A 17337-nucleotide genomic window follows, 5' to 3' on the forward strand; every position below is an offset into this window, starting at 1 on the left:
AATGATAAAAGTGGTGACTACGTTTAAAATAGTTTTTTCTAAATATAAATTCTGTACCTTACTATAGAACTGTAATCAAAGTTTGTGGATGTTTTGTTTTAATAGGGGTCAGTAGGTAGATAACTGTGTGTTGTGTTTGCTATTCAGATTGCTCCACCTCCATCACTGTCAGAACCTCTGAAAGAGCTCTTTAGACAACAGGAGGCAGTACGGGGGAAGCTCAGATTACAGCACAGCATAGAACGGGTAAGGAATATGCTCATTAAACGTGTTCATGCTTTTTACATCTCATTTTCTAGGCACATTCTCTGTCCTTATTTTACTCATTGATCACTCCTTGTCCGTACTTTCATACATACAGCTACACACGTGCGCTGAATGCTTTGAGCACCTCTTTGATCAATGTCTCTGTTAATATAAATGCAAGTGGAATCTGCATATCCCCAACACCCAGGTTTAGACACATCTCTTCCTGTGAACCATGATTAGCAGCTTTGCTGATCAAGACCCATTTCAGTAACCTTACCACTTAGCCCATTGGTCAATCTGACATCTAGCCTTATATATCTATTATACATTTTGTCTCTTTTGCTTACTATTCACAGGAGAAGCTGATTGTCTCATGTGAGCAGGAGGTTTTAAGGGTCCATTGCAGAGCAGCCAGGACAATAGCCAATCAGGCTGTGCCGTTTAGTGCCTGCACCATGCTTTTGGACTCTGAAGTATACAATATGCCATCAGAGAGCCAGGTAGGACATATGTAACTATGCACTTAAAGTGTCAAGTTAGTTATGACAGACTTTATTAGACAATGGATTCAGTTAATCCATTACTTGGTCTACATTGTAATTTGGTCTGTGTTCTCAGGGTGATGAGAACAAATCTGTGAGAGATCGCTTCAATGCTCGTCAGTTCATTTCCTGGATTCAGGATGTGGATGATAAATATGACCGCATGAAGGTAAGCACCACAACTCTGCACTCGTTTAATATGTGCTTTTATGTCTTCATTTAAAGGCATCGTTACCAGAATCGGTGTATAGACCCTAACATTTATGCTTGGCTTCTTCTTCCCAGACGTGTTTGTTGATGCGGCAACAGCATGAGGCAGCAGCCCTGAATGCAGTGCAAAGGATGGAGTGGCAGTTGAAAGTCCAGGAGCTGGATCCAGCAGGGAACAAGTCCCTCTGTGTCAACGAAGTGCCGTCCTTCTATGTGCCAATGGTCGACGTCAACGACGACTTTGTCCTGCTGCCTGCGTGACACACCTGTGCTCACAGATAGAGAGCAAACTTTGCCTGAATCACTTCTTCTCAAAGAGACTTCGTTGAATAGAACGAATGGAAAGGGCTAGCAAGTTTAAAAGAGGACTTTAGACAGGAAAAAATTATATTCTGTAGAAAAAGAGTATAGATGAAAAACTTGCTCTTAATTCCCTTCCGTGAAGAAGGAAATGTGTTTTTACTGGCGAAAAAGAAAATACACAACTTGCACTTTCACCCTCAAAGTTTTTACGTTTATGTTTGATCAGAGTGTGAGAAGCAGAAATGGTTTTTGGTTTGAGGCTCTGACATCAGGACACAACAGGGGACAGAGGTATATTTTCTTTGTTCATTTTTGGTCCCTGCTTCAATAGACCCACCACCACCACTGGGAGGAGGTAACAGAAAAGAGCTATCCAGACAGCGTGGTGCCTGTCCTGAGGGTGGACTGAGGAGGAGCCTCCCTTGTTGACCCAGGACTCCTGGTGGGCCAGCTGAACTAGACAAGATCCAGTGCTAGTGGCTAGAGTCATGGTGGCTCTTCAATGTGTATCTACAGCAAAGACAGCTGGAATGGACAGACCAGGAGGCTAGAATCAGATGCTGGTGGTTTTGGGGCTATAAGATAGTACACCCAGAGGACGCCCTCTCTCTCCACACTGCAGCAGGTTGGAATACAGCTGAGGGTTAGTGATGTGTGTACATCAGGGCCCAGTGTCTGAGAGGAAGAGACTGAGCGTGCGGCCTCTCAGTCTGGCTAAGCGGAAGAGGACCTAGATCTCTGAGGACAGACCGGAGTGTTCCTCAGCCACCTGACTTGCTCCAACACAAACACAATAGACCGCCATAGACTGCAAAAGCACGACAGGACAAGCAAAAGAAACAAACAATGAATGTTAAGATTCAAAGAGACTATTGAGAAATTGTGGTTTGGCAGAAGGAGAGAAATATTGTTTTTGTCTATTTCTTTACTTGGGCATTTCATTGTTTCTGAGAAAGTGACTTGAAACACTACAGAGCCAATATTAGTTTAATGGAAAAAAACAAACAAAAGAAAACTGAAAAAAAAGTTGTATTCCGTAAATTATGTACAGTTTTTATATTCGTTAACCAATGTATTCTTGCTGCCTTCTAGATAATTTATTTTGCCACACATTGCTGCACAGTTGTAAATAACCTATGTACTGTAATATCACTCAGTTAAGTGTAAAGAAAAAAACATAAAAGTAAATAAAATAAAAATTATCTTTTTATGTACAGTTCATTCTTGGGCAGCACTCCTCCCCCCCCTCACATCCATGGGCCAAAATGTGTACACGACTCTGTCAGTATTTGAAAGACTCCAGTGCACAGTTGTAAGATCCCATCTCCAGATCCAGTCAGGGGTTAGGTAAAGTCAACCGAATGTGTCTCACCACAACACGCAAATAGCTGACAGAACACGTCTGGATTCACCTGGCCTCCCATAGGTCGACCACTATAGAGTCCCTCAGATGTAGCAGAATAGTTATTGAGGATTTATTTAAAGAATACACAGAGGATTATTATTCATTGCTTTACTACACAATTATATCTGAAAAATTTCAAACCAAGAAAATGCCTTTGTCAGTAGAAAAAAAATGTACTCATTGTTGGGCAAAGTTACATACATATATGTGAAGAAAGAGAGATGTCATTCACAAGCAAAACCATCATGTTTATGTAGTGGTTTCAAATTTATTTTTTTGTTTTAATGTATAAAAATTGGACCGAAATCATTTCTAATCATCACAAAACAAAACATGACTGTCTAAAGTCAACCAGACACAGGTCTTTCAGCACTTATTATACATATTCTGTTCTCGTAGCCTGTCTTCTCTTCACAACTGCTGAAAGGTTTCATTCCATACTGACTTTAAACATTGTTTTGCCAGTCTGTCTGCCCTTTGTTCAGCTTATTTTCCTGGTGTTGTTCCAGCTTTACTCACTGGATGGCACCATTGCTCGGTGTGTCAGAAAACTCAAGAACCTTATTCATCTTTGCATGAGACCTGTGGCCTTTCACTTAAATGGGTGTTTTTAAATATATTAATATTTTATTACAGCCCGTAGGGAGTTCAGTTCCCTTATAGGATCCTAATGCGACACCTTGACCCGTTTTACTCGTCAGCGAAATTGTAATAGGCTCAAAAACATTTAGAGCCAGTAACACCTAATACTTTTTTATAAATGTTTAATCAGTGCTTGACTTGTTTTGTCAGGGATTTTAAATGTTAGGTTACGTCCTCATAGTGCTCCATTGTGTGGTGGTATTTTGCCATAATTGTTCTGGTGTCAGGCCCAAGCAGACAGTTACAAGGCTTACATCTTAAAGTGAACCAAAAAGGGAACAGACATCGACACAAACAGCAGAGGGGAAGGCAAGAGCTTATAGCTGAAAAGACCGGTTTTGTTTTTAAATTGTCCTCAGTCCCAAATCCCATTGAATTGTTGTTTTGTAATGATTGTGATATTGATTCTATATTTTTAGTGGGCCTTGGTTTTGAAAAGCTTTCCTGACCTACCACATAGGCTGCCTGTCTGTGTGTGAGAGCTGCTCATGTATCCTGATGGCAATATTACCTGAAACGTTTGAGTTATTTACACACTGTCAATCAGTGTAGCTGTGTATGGTATGTCTGGTCAAGTGCAATGGTTGTTGCTATTACACTGTGCAGACAAGGTGGTTAGATGTATAGTCCTGGATATTTTTGAGAGATTCACACAACCTGGTTGATATACTTACATATTTGGATACAAATAGCCAGAAAATGTTTTTGTTTTTTTTTTAAACCCCCTGTTTGTCTTGATTTGTTTTTATTTAGTTGTTGGGTTCTTACAGTTTTTGGGAAGAGGGTTAAGGGCGTTTTTTTGTTCACAAAATCCTTGTGTGTGTGTTTCTTAGCTCAGTGTATGTAGTTCTGAATGTTGTGTTTATCTTAAGGGTTTTGGTTCCTGTATAAAGCATAAACTACAGAGGCATGTCAATCACATTGCTTATCGAGCAGAATGTATACCGTTATTATGCCCTGACCGACAACATCCTCTCACTATTGTTTACAAGAAATCAAGTGTGTTTCTGTTTTATGTGTCACCATTTAATGGTTTAAGCCCTGCCTTTGTTTTTACTTCTGTAATCAGTCATTTATGTGAACCACAAAGGCTTGAAATGGTGATAGCTGACACAAGTGACAGGCAACCTCTCCCCCAGTCTGCGGTACACCGCTGCACAGAGCAATAGACTAAACACATCCATCTGCTTTGCTTCTCCAGTGTGAATATGCATCTAATAGTGATTTCTGGATCAATTTGAATACAGACACAAACACACGTTAGTGCTCAGATGCACAGTAGAGCACTTGGCCGTGGTGATACAGATGCTAGCCTGACACCACCTCAGTCAACAACATATTACCTCTACTCTCCTCACATTCACTCAATGTTTATTTTAGATTTATTATTTGTGGGGGGGGTTTCCTTACTGGACATAATTATACATAGGTATTTTTTCATCATATAGAATCACGATTTCAAGCCTTTTTAGTTTTCTTTAGTGTTTTTGTTCATTAAAACCCAGACTGTAGCCGTTTCTTTGTTCCTTTTTTAGAATGGAAGATGACTAATAAAAAGCATGGAGAACTACTCTTTAAATGATGAGAAATTACCTATTTATTATCTTTTTTTTCTGACACCTGTGGTATGTTTTGAGTTAAAGTTGGTCTCCGCTGTGTAAATTTTCCTCCTTGTAATGCGTGAAAGAGACATACTGTACATAGCTTTGTAAATAAATCCTCCAGGACGTTTTGCACCCTCCTCTTTGTACTAGTCTGAAAAGTTGCGTAGAATGTGGGGTTCTAACAGCAACGAGCTGCGTGCGCTCGCTGCAGGTCATTATGATGTAACAATGTAACTTTTTTTATTTGTACAATGTAGTTTGTGTACATATTGTTGGAGCAGCTAAGGGGGGGAGGGTTATGACGGGGTTGTTGATGCTATCGTCAGTGCTGTAACAGAAATCCAGTACTTTCACCTCTAGCTGTTGTTGATTTCCTGCAAAAATAATAATAATAAATAAATAAATAAAGGAAAAAAGATAAAAAAGCAAAAATGAGAGAAACTGAAAATGAGGATGGATGGGGAAAAAAAATCAAACAAAAGTAAAAATTCTAAATTGTTATTTTCTACAGTTGCATGTACAGAGAGCGCAAGAACTGCTGTTGTTCCTCAGAGATTATGTTCGTTAATAAAATTTTGAAATCCTACCAGTCGCCCTCAGCTTCTTGGTTTTCTCTTTGCATCGTCTGCATCATGATGTAAAAACTACTGGTATATAACTGATCGTTACATTGCCACTGATCATTTTTTAATGCACCCAAAATATATTCACTCAAGTCAAAATAAGACTACATTAGAACATGTACATTTAGACTAACATTTACTGTAATATAATATCCAATCAAACTACAGCGGTGATGCTCGAGACACGTTTCTGTTGACAGCCGGACGAGGCATGTGTGCCATCTGAAATGTACATGTGAACTACAGATGTTTCATAGCCTGAGTGTTTAAAATGCCTTCTCTCACTTGGCATCCACATTTGGTACATGTAGTAATCCTACACCCTGGAACAGTTCACTCGCTCAACCTGAATGTCTCTGTTCAAAATCAGATTTCTGTATAGATCATAATTAACCTGTCATGTCATAGCACACAGCCTAGAATTACAGACAACCACTTAATATGCATTATTTAACTTTAAATCATTTTATGTAACTCATTCGTTGTGGAGTCTTGTCAGATGACAGATTACCAAATGTGTATGGCTTGCACTCCAAGTAACATTATAAATTGCACTGTCACAAGGTAAAAAAAAACTTTGAGTCATCACCTGGATGTGCTGTAATTTTTCAAATACATCAGCTCCTTGTAATTTGGTATATTTAATATTTGGAAATATGAGTGTTAACTTTTCATGTATCAAATCAGAATCTGACAAAACAAATATAAGTCATGTTATATTGCAGACCTGCAAACTATACATACTGTATTAGTGCTAAGCTTTTCTAGATCTTGTGTCTACCTGATCACACAACTGCTACTGTCAACACAACTCTACCCTCTCTGAGAGCTCTGCATATCACTGAGACAAACAAAAACAATATGATAAACATCACTGGTTTAGTTATGCAGTGTTTGTTGAAACACATTTACAGTGCTTTACATGGATACATCTATAGAAATTGAGTTAAGTTATTTAGCAAGATCTCCCAATAATCAAATTTCTGTATTTTGCCTTTATCTGTCATTCACTTTGTGATATTGGAAATAAAACAGACCTCATATCAGAATGGTCAAAATTGTAAATGTTTTATTAAGAATTGAGTCAGATATCAGATGTTAGATTTTCAGACATGTAGTGTATTATATGAAGAGACAAGGAAAATATTTGCACTAATTAACCTGTGAAAACAGTAGTATAATATCTCCAAAGGCTTTGTGGGGAAAGCCTAATGAAATGTTCTCTTGAGTTGCATTATGGGAAACGTAGGAGCTGTGTCTTTGGAGCTTGACCCACAGTCAAGCCAAAGTATAAAAGTTGGGATATTTGAGCCTTTTCTGTTCCAGTTTTGACAGTTCTTTTTAAATTGGTCACACAGCTACACCTCCATGGAAGTTACTAAATCACTGGAATACCAGCAACTAGGATTTTAGATTGATTTAAGCAGGTGAGATGTGAAGAACACTGGCTGCTAAAATCAAAGCGTTATATTTTTATCAGTCTACCACTGAAGTGAAAACAGTCTTCGTGGCAAGTTCAGCTATGATGCACTGAGTTATATGGACTCGAGAAGACATGATGATACGGTCACTGACAGAACTCTGTTAACTTTACCTCTGACCCAGCTGTTCTGTCAGTAACTGGACTCCAGGGACATCCAGAATCGAGTTACCCCAAGTTTAGGTCCTAACCAGCCACAGGTGTGTCACCGGTAGAGTCCCAATTCCTGGAGCCTCCGCCCTCCGCCCTCCTCCTCCTCCCCCCGTGCGCTTTACCTGCTGCGCGCAGTCCAGCGGACACGTTTACTGCGCACTGACCACAGAAACATATGTTACCGTGAACAGTCGTCTACAAATGGATTATGAGACGAAGATTTTCCCGCACACCGGCGGCTATGGACGCTACAACCGAATCGTGGTTGTATTCAGCTGGTTCCCCAGCTTTGCGGTCATGCTGAATTTATTTAGCGACGTTTTTTACACTCTGATTCCGGAATCGTACCACTGCAAACCCGACCCGGAGCTTCTGCCCTCCACCTTCCTTCCCAGCAACTTCTCCAGACAAGAATACTTGAAACTCGCCATCCCCTGGGTGAACGGCACCGGGCTCAGCCACTGTGAACTCTTCAAGTATCCACCCAACACCTCGGACTTTACCAAAGATGTGCCCAGAGAGAGGGTGCCCTGTACCAAGGGGTGGGAGTACTCTAACCTAACGGGACTTCAGAGCAATGTTGTCACTGAGGTAAGATAGCTACACGTCGTTCTGCTCTGTGTGGGAGCTTGGTTTGAAATGTGGACTTCTGGAAGAGTTGAACCAAGGCCTGGAACTGATCTGAAGTTAGTTTAGCCAGAGTTTTAGGCCGAACTAGGCGCGGCCATGCATCTACAACAGCTTTTTGGATCCAAATGGACTCCGGGTTGTTGCTTCTATCCACGTTTTAATTTACCACACCACGGGAGTTGGTTAGTAGATAGGAACAGTTAGTATTTCTCTAATGTAAAGAGAGAGAATGGCCTTGGCTGTATCCCAACTAATTTAATTTCTTGGCCTTGCTCCAAGGTGGTGGTGCTGAACTGGATTAGTTCTAGTTTCCCTTTAATAAAGGCAGTTTATCTCTGCGGGAAGCATGTGTGGCCATGAGGACGGCAGTTAGCGGCATTCAGGTAATATTTGTCCAGGTTAAACATCTAAATGTTTATTATTGCCCACGGTTGTTTTCACTCACTAATCTGTTGTCTGGCACCCTGTTTCCCGTGATGTAGACGAACTCCATTAGGCTTTTACACTGAGGTTTTGGCTCTAATAAGAAAAGGAAGTGCAGTGGAGTTTACCTTCAAGATGTCTTTTTACTCTTGGCTTATGCTTCCAAACTCAGTATAGATCTTATTTAATTGTCTCTTATACAGACAGTACCTTTATATATGATTGTGACTTGTTGTGCAACCTGTCTAATAGACAGCAAAAGTTTGTTTGCCTTCTCTCAGTTTCATTGGCCTTTGTTACTTAAGGATCCGTCCCAGTCTGCAAATATTGATAACAAAAATCTTTCTCAGTGTGTCCTTAAGCAAACGCCTGACACAAAGGAACTGCATGTTTTCATGCAACACACAGTGAAAGAGCAGCAGTGTTTGATGCAGTCTCTGAATCCAGTAGTGAACTGCAGTGGAAAGTGGGGGCTTGCAAGCAGGACCAAGTCATTATGGGTAATTGCCCCCCAGATTATTGTCTGTTTATCTTGGCTTTAAGGAAACGGAAACAGGCAGGGAGGGAACTTCTCCTCCTTTTCCACTACGACAAACTGTGGCATTAGGAAGTATGAGGCCTGTGTTCTTTCCTGAGACCCCGAAGACGTCCTTCACTAGCAGCAGCTTCCTCTTCCCAAACATGAATACAATACAATTGTCCTTCTCACCTTTGAATGCAGGGGTTGAGGAAAACGGAGAGGTGTTAGAGTCCAGATGTCCTGCACTTTGAACCGATAAAGTTCTTTTCTTTGTGAGGCAGAATTGTTGATTGGAGGGTTGAATGATTGTTATAGAGTTGGTGAGGATCTCTTTGCTAAAGCCGCTTTGATTAGCTTGGAATATGTGGTCATGTTTTTCAGGCTTTACAAAGTTTCTGTGATCATTTCAACCAGCAGTTCAGACCACAACTTTAGTTAAATTGGTAATTATATTGTACATATTCCTAAATGAATTTGTGTGTAAAATAACCACACAGCAAACATTGCAGCATATAATGTTCCAGTACAGGATTACTGACCACAACACACACACACACAGAGGTGCTGAGGGAGTGATGGGGGATTAGTAGGGGTGTGAAGAAGTCTCATGTTGTTCTTGCAATAAAGTGTTCTCTGTACAAGTGCTGCTGAAGCTCTTTGACCTCTGTGCAACTTGAAGCAGTTGTCCCAGAAATCCCCTGTGTGGTTAACAGGGGGTCCAATAGTTCATGTTTGCTTCAGGGCCCTGTTGCACATTAATCTTGCCATGTCTCTAATTTGGGTTATGTCACCTTCACTGTTAAAAGTGGTAACTGTTGGACCTCTCCTGACTTGAGCCATGCTATTGACCAGTATTGAATGTAATGGCTCGTTTGTCTAGCGAGTTTGTATTTGTGATCTAGACTACGGTAACTCCTGCCTGAAAGTCTGCAGTTGTAACACTGTAAAACTGCTGTGTATCCTGTGACAAGGAGTCTCAAAAATCAGAATAGCATGGCAAGCATGGGGAACACACATTATCAAAGTACAGCAGTACTTTGGTCATATTACCAGAACCTGAAGAACACCTATGTTGGGCTGAAACGGCACTGCCTCTAGCGTGTGGGTCATTTTAATGTCCTGACTGGTACTGTAGTGAAATGCCATATCTTCACATAGAGAGCGCTGCTTCGTTCTAATGTGATAACACTGTCTGCAGACATCTTGACTCATTTAAGAGAGTTTTCCTCACAGAAATCTCTCTGTGTTTGGTGACTTGACTGGTAGCCTGCTATTCTCTGCATCTTATGTGGTTAAATTACATGGAAGCAAAGAAAAACTAGCCAGGACCCAGTGATATCAGGCTTTAAGTGTCACCTCATAGAAAGCAATGCATTGTCCCCCTGTTTTGCAAGAGACTCAAACACGGAGATGACATGGACACTGTTTCACAACCAAGTCTTAAATCTCAGGTCCTGACATCTCTTACTACTCTGTGCCATATACCTCCATTGCTGTTCAGAACTAATACAATTACACTGAGTCACACTGAGGTGAGCAGTGTAGTTTATTTTGCACCGACATGCCATTCTCATCTATAAACGCTCACTGGAGCACCAAATGTGTATTAATGCAGTATTTTTTCTGTTACTAAAAGCTACTGTACCCAGCTGGTCTGGACCAGGTGGCTGCTAACCACATGGAACATTCCCACTGAAAGCTTAAGATGTTGCACAACCATTTTTCTTGTTTTAAACCTAATTGAATGACACTCCTCTATTTTTGAGGCTCTTTTTCCCAAGTTAATACTGAGTTTTGTTTTGGTCTGAGAACGTTCTTTGTCTCCCTTTGCAGTGGAACCTGGTTTGTAGTGATTACTGGAAAATCCCTTTGCAGCAGCTCTGCTTCATGACAGGATGGATTCTGGGATACATCTTCCTTGGTACATTGTGTGACTGGTAAATAATGATTATTTCATATGAAACTCCAAAGTGTTCATTATCGTGCCCAGTTGTTATAGAATTTACATTTCATAGCAGCACAGTTTGAAAGCTCATGTCTCATGTCTCACGCTCAGCTTTAAGAAAAATCTGTCAGAAATTGAGTTCAATTTAAAAATTAATTGCAAAACTTAAATACATTTGGACATTAGACTGGCACAAATACTATCAATAGAGTCAATGTTCTTTTCAAATTTAGGTTGCTGTTACTTCACAACACAGACTTGTTATGGTGATTCATAAAAATCTAATCAATCTTTTGTACAGAAAGCTGATCACACCTCTGCTATATCCTTAAGCAATGAAATATTTTATGTGCGACTCATTTCTTTAATATTAAACTCCTCCATAAATGCCTACAAGCAGGCGCCTGGTGTGTGTAGTGACCTGTTGGATCGTCTCAGGGCTTCTGGCTCAGTCACAGAGGTGTGTTTACTGCGAGCCGTAAGCTGCTCGTTCATCACAAATGATAGATCTGATAGATTCACTGCCTTTCTGAGAACTCCTCACCCACAGAACTCACACTGGATCACAATGGGATCATTTTAAAGTCAAAGTGAAACAGTTTTTAAAGAGGATTCATTCGTGTAGTTGTGAATGATCTGGTCCTCATCATTTCATGGTTCTAGTATTGTATCATTGTGTTACTTATGCTGTTCTTGGTGTGTTTATGTATTTTAAAGGCCTATTTAGGGATGAGCATAGTAAATTAGCTTATACGCTGTGTGTGTGTGTGTGTGTGTGTGTGTGTGTGTGTGTGTGTGTGTGTGTGTGTGTGTGTGTTTCCCCACTGAGAAAATCTGGTGTTTTGCTTTTCTCAGAGGAGCTGGTCTGTAAGTCAGCTGCCTTTAATGTTCTCTCTTCCCCTTGATGCGCAGTCCGTGTACCTGGATAGCATAACAGACAGGTCACATGTGCAGCAGAATAAATAAAAGGTGGTGTTAGTTTTTGTCTCATTGTACTTTGTGTATTTAGAGCAGCTGTCAGCTGATTCAGAATTACTTTGACTAATTGTTGCTTTACCTAATGGGCGTTATCTTAAAAGGCAGGGGGCATGATTAACCTGAAAGGTGAAGGGACAATCATACCACTGGCATGAAGACTGACATTAAAAAAATAAAATATTATTACTATTATAAAGTGACATTATGAAATAAAACGTCTCAATGGGGGAATTATAAAGTAAAAACAAGACTTTTTAAATAAAAATGACATTTAAAAAGAAATTATGAAATAATTATGACGAGTTGGTAATTTTCCTGTTATATTTTACACAATGACTTATTTTATAATGATATATTTAATATTGGACATTTTGAGGACCGATAGTTTAAATGTGCACGTGTGTTTTCAGGCTGGGTCGTCGGCGAGGCTTCCTCCTGTCCATCAGTTTGTCCAGTCTGTTAGGAGCAGTCGCGTGTTTGTCCAGAAGTGCTGTGGTGTTTCTGCTGCTGCGTCTCTCTCAAGGCGCTACGCTCGCCGGGGTGTTTGTATCCTCCTACATTGTCAGTGAGTATCCTGCACACACACACCCAGTCCTCTCCAGTCTACAACCCATCTGTGATGAACCTTATCTCCCCTTATTCAGTATAGCGCTCTCTGTAGCGAGGTGTCCCTGGTTGGTAGGGATACACTGTGTGTTAAATACAGTGCGTTTTCTTTCTGGAACTGTCAGCAGAACAGTGAAGCAGCATGGGAATGCAATTATGTGTGTAGAAGCATTACATGTTTGTGCATAGGAGGACATGGTACTAGGGAGTAGAGTGTTAAAGTGGTCCCATCGGTTAAACACGCACACTTTTTCTGTTTTTGATGTAGTGAACATACTCCCACATTCCTGAGAGGTCAGGGTTAGATTGAGTCCAGATTTTTTAAATATTTTATTTTATTTTTGTTTTGCTGATGTTGGGATGGGTAGGGTGAGGGCCTGAGTGCAGCGCTGCTTGGTGTTGTCATGCCAGTGCTGCTGCTTCACAATAAATGAAAAACAGTAGTAGGACAGAAGCGGAGGTGTTAAAGTGAGCTCCTTGTTTTCCTTCTTCACCCCTTCGGACAGGGAAGAGGTGGAAGGAGAGTCAGAGCTGTGGGGGAAAGGGGTTAAAGTTCAGTGGAAGCTCACATGGAAATTCAGACGACCTCTCAGACAAGTTTACGTCGACACATGAGCTTTATCTCCTCTTTATCCCCTTTATCTCCTGGCAGCATCATTTAGCTGGTTGAACTTTGCATTTGTGTTTTTCAGAGGGTATGTTGAATTTTGTTTTGCTTTGAACAAACAGATTTAGGTCCCACATTACAGGATTTAGTTTCTGTTATAGGACATTGCAAGACATTTCCTATACACCTCAGGTCTGGGCAACCCAGAGCTGTGAGCCAAGTAAAATACATAATGCAACAACCAGTAGCTTTATGTGTGCAGGGGTCATGCCCCGACAGGAAACACATTGGTTTTGATATGATTTTGTCATTGCTCACTCTCTCTTTTCCCACTGCCTTCTCAGGATTGGAGCTGTGCGACCCTCCCCATCGTCTCATGGTTGCCATGGTCAGCGGCTTCTTCGGCGTGTTCGCAGAGCTGCTGTTGCCGGGCGTCGCTGTTCTGTGCCACGATTGGCCCATTCTCCAGGCTGTGGCCACTTTGCCTTTGCTCCTACTGCTTTCCTATTGGTGGTGAGTCAGGTGGCAATATTTGGGTTGTGCAGGTCAACACTTCATGTTTGGAGAAGTATTAAGGGAAGTTCATTATCTTACAGTGGTGTTCATTGTGTCAGTGTCAGATAATTTGTTACTGGATGTTTGATACAAATGGGCACCAGGTCCTTATAAGCAGAAATATGTTCAGATTAACATTACTGCTGGTGTGCTTATTTACATCATTAGTGACAGTAATCCAATGCACTAAATTGAAAAATTGTCATGATACAATATTTTGCACACCAGCCATACTTTGTAACAGGTTTAGTAAATATAGCCCTCTATGTTTGTCACCCCTTTGTATGTCTGCAGCCTGGAGTTGCTCTTGTTACAAACTTCGCCTTCTAACAGCCACACATGAATTCGTTTAAATAAATAAATTCCTACTGGGCTAAGGCTTGTGAAAAGCACTCAAGAGATGGTTTAGTTAGTAATTCAGGGAGTCTCACTGAGATGCAGATTACTTTCTCAAAGAGCAAATATACAACCAGTGGTGGAGGAAGTACTCAGAGCCTTTTACTTAAGAGTAGCAATACTGCAGTGTAAAAATACTACAAAAGTAATGGCATCAAAATATACTTATAGTAGTACAAGTAAAATTAGTCAGAATGGCACTTTTCAAATAAATGCATATTATATTATTGGATTATAGTTATTGATGTATTGTTTACATTTTTTATGTTGCAGCTGGTAAAGGTGGAGCTAATGTTGGCTACCTTAATTAACTTATTTTTAGCTAATGTTAAATATCTGGGCAGGGTCATCAGGGAGGCTGTATAAATGAAAACACAGGCATGCTGATGCCTTCGAGGTGACAGTTATACAGTGATGTAAACTAATGATGCCATGACAGTTTTTGCTTTATTCATGTTGTTGGATATTGTTTGTCCTCTCTGTCTCTGTAAGTTATGATAATGGTTTCTTCCTCAGCTGTTCATCTGTGTTTCCCGAATCTCCTCGCTGGCTGCTGGCCACAAATCGGATCTGTCGGGCGAAGAGGAGCCTCCAGGAATTTTCCATCAGGAACGGCGTTTGTCTGCGAGATGAACTCTACCCCGGTGAAACCCTGCTCTCAGGTACAAGTGTACAAACTCCCCACTCCAGCTGTTATGAGATGTTTTCATTCATTAGAAAAGTCAAAAACAATGTGCACCCCCCAGTTTCATGTAAACCATTTTAATTTGAACAAGCTACTATAATACTGGGGGTATGAGCAAGAAAACAAGCATTATCTAGATATGACATTAGCCAGAACTTAAATGGGATGTTTTCATGTTATGTTTCCTATGTAAATGGAAAAAAATTTACATTTTGCAAACTTGCCAAACCATTTATTTCTGTAGACATAAGGCTTTCCTCCTACAGAGACATTGAAAAGCAAGAAAGGCTCAGTCGTATTATGAATTTGACTGATTTGAAAGCAATGCCTGTTTTCTGTTCTAAGTCAGTTTATCTCCTGCTTCATGTGCTGTTTTAAAATCCTTACAGCTGAAAAGCTGTTTATCTCAAATGCAAAGGTAACATAACCAGTGTAAGAGCAAAGAATCAGCATTCATGAATTCTGTACTGTCAAGAAAAAGGCAGGGTTGAGTGGATTTGGATCATTTAGCCCAGTCTTATCTAAATATCTTTAAGCTGATTTTAATTAACTTTTTATTTTGTGTCTATAGAGATAGACTCGGCATACGGAGATGACAGTCGGCCGAGGTACCATTCAGTTCTGGAGCTGCGTCGAACTTGTGTTATCTGGAAGAACTGCCTCATACTCAGCTTTACTCTGTAAGTTTTTATTCTCCATGTTTCAGCTTGATTAAAAGATACACACTCTGTGGTATAAGACATCTGTACACATTGTACAGCGCCAGTCATACTGAAGGTGCCTATGGTCCAAGTCGCTCTCCCCCCCTCCCTTTCAGGTTCATTGGAACAGGCATCCAGTACTGTTTCACCAGAAATCTGCATAGATATTCCACCAGCTTCTACTTTGGCTACTTTTTTCGAGTAATAACTGGAGCACTGGCCTGCATCTTCATCTGTTTGTCTGTCAATCGCCTTGGGCGACGCGGTATGCTACTACTGTCGGCCATCATCACTGGGCTGTCATCGCTGCTGCTGCTGGCCCTCACACAGTGTACGTCTACATCCTGTGTTCACAGCATTATTTTACTTTAGTGACATTTGCAGCCATTTTGTAACTTGTTTTAGCCACCTCCAAACATGCCATTTTAACTCTTAAAAAAAAAAAAAAAAAAAGTCAATAACTATGTTAAATAATCAGATTTTGGCAATATAATGAAGACAGGCATTTGGAACGTGACAATAGCAAACAAATGACTGGCAACATAAATATAATAAATTGATTTAACTAGTGATGGATGCGTTTCTTGATAGCCGATAAAGTCTGGGCTACTGACTTTATTTTGTTCCACATGGCAACATTCCAGTTTCAGTTCACAGGCCAAAAAAATGATGATAATCTGTTGATAATGCTGCAGTTACACTTTTTGCCCAGATGTGGATTTAGTCTGTTGTCCTTTGTGTGTGTCAGACTTGCGTGGAGGCCTGGTGTTGGTGCTCTCCGTCGTGGGTCTGCTGTTCTCTCAGGCCCTTGCCATGCTCAGTATGTTCTTCGCCTGCGAGGTGATGCCGACTGTGGTTCGGTAAGTGTCTTTCTTCTTGTCCAAAGTGATGAGGCTGCCAGTGCACGCCGTACTGTGCAGAAGCTACTGAAAGCAACTTGAGGATGTTGTCTAAAAATAATGCCATGAATTATTATATTTATTCATAACATTTGTTCTAACATGCAGTGTGACTTTCTCACTGTGTGTGAGGAATTAGACTATTGTCAACATACTCCATGAAGAGATGAAAGCAAATAATGAATTGATGCCATGAAGTATTGCTAAAGCCTGATTTAACTTAATTCGAATGTGTATTATATGAATATTACTGAAATAGTCTCCTACAAATACTTTACTTACTCCTCTTTGATTAATGTGCTAAAAACAGTGGCCAAGTGTTTTAGGGAATCTTTTGGCCTTTGTAGGTGACAAATGGGCTGAGTGCTGCACACAGGGCAGGAAGCTGAAAAGTATAGAAATAAGAGAAAAAGATTAACACAAGAAAGTATTGTTTTTCTAAAGTAGTGTTTGCATCTCGATGCCTCCTCCTAATCTTGTGTTTTATCCTGTCCCTGCTCCCCGTCCATCTTTCTGCCAGAGGTGGCTGCCTCGGCTTGGTGCTGGCTGCAGGTTGTGTTGGCATGGCCGCCTCCTCTCTCATGGAGCTCCAGAATAATGGGGGCCACTTTCTCCACCACGTCATCTTTGCCTCCTTCGCTGTCCTCTCCATTCTCTGCATAATGCTTCTACCTGAAAGCAAACGCAAGCCACTCCCAGACTCCCTGAAGGAGGGTGAGAGCCAGCGACGCCCGCCTCTCTTCCTGTCCCAACCCGGCCGGGACAGCCTGCCTTTGCTGTGCACACGGCCCATGTTGTCAGAGTACAACCCTGATAACTATTCCCGCTTGGTCTCTGCCACAAGGAGGATGTTGACTAAAGACACTTTGCCTTATAAGATTGCTGTGCCAAATCGTGCTCCTCTGCTCTCAGACAGTGAAACACAGGAGCAAGAGAACGGAGAAGAAAAAGAGGTTGTTTCTCAACACTCTTAACAGACCCTCCTCATCTTCCTTTTTAGACTTGGCTCCTTTATCCTTTACCTCTGACAGTCTACCATCATACTTCATTGAAGTGTCTGAGTCACTGGCTGGTTGCAGCTCACCTGGAGAACCGGCCTTGGCTTGGATGCAGTGCACTTTAGAATGATGGCTCCAAGTCTGTCAGTTTTGAACAACATATCAACCTTTTTTTTTTTTTTT

The 17337-nt window shown here is 40.9% G+C and overlaps 2 protein-coding genes and 1 long non-coding RNA gene across 6 annotated transcripts in view; 2 read left to right on the forward strand and 1 right to left on the reverse strand.

The window, feature by feature from the left end:
- ankrd11 (ankyrin repeat domain 11) overlaps positions 1-5520 on the forward strand; it is a 100952-nt gene extending 95432 nt beyond the window's left edge. For all 4 annotated transcript variants that reach the window (XM_020609324.1, XM_020609342.1, XM_020609332.1 and 1 more), the window contains 4 exons: positions 148-246; positions 606-749; positions 868-960; positions 1077-5520. In XM_020609324.1, coding sequence (XP_020464980.1) covers positions 148-246; positions 606-749; positions 868-960; positions 1077-1262 — 522 coding nt within the window. In that variant the 3' untranslated portion in view covers positions 1263-5520. The remainder of the gene's footprint in view (positions 1-147; positions 247-605; positions 750-867; positions 961-1076) is intronic.
- Positions 5521-6967: 1447 nt separating this feature from the next.
- On the forward strand, positions 6968-17331 carry slc22a31 (solute carrier family 22 member 31). The gene is made up of 9 exons (XM_020605606.1): positions 6968-7802; positions 10618-10721; positions 12118-12272; positions 13265-13433; positions 14388-14533; positions 15128-15236; positions 15374-15588; positions 16006-16117; positions 16677-17331. The coding sequence occupies exons 1-9, from the start codon at positions 7413-7415 to the stop codon at positions 17128-17130; spliced, it is 1854 nt and encodes a 617-aa protein (XP_020461262.1). The 5' UTR covers positions 6968-7412; the 3' UTR covers positions 17131-17331.
- The window catches only part of LOC109963269 (uncharacterized), a 12178-nt gene continuing 10957 nt past the window's right edge, over positions 16117-17337 (reverse strand). The window contains exons 5-6 of the long non-coding RNA XR_002275376.1: positions 16439-16541; positions 16117-16207 (exon numbers count right to left, since the gene is read on the reverse strand). This is a non-coding gene — a long non-coding RNA (uncharacterized LOC109963269). The remainder of the gene's footprint in view (positions 16208-16438; positions 16542-17337) is intronic.

The sequence above is a fragment of the Monopterus albus genome, unplaced genomic scaffold (assembly GCF_001952655.1).
Source record: "Monopterus albus unplaced genomic scaffold, M_albus_1.0 scaffold4.1, whole genome shotgun sequence".
Taxonomy (NCBI): domain Eukaryota; kingdom Metazoa; phylum Chordata; class Actinopteri; order Synbranchiformes; family Synbranchidae; genus Monopterus; species Monopterus albus.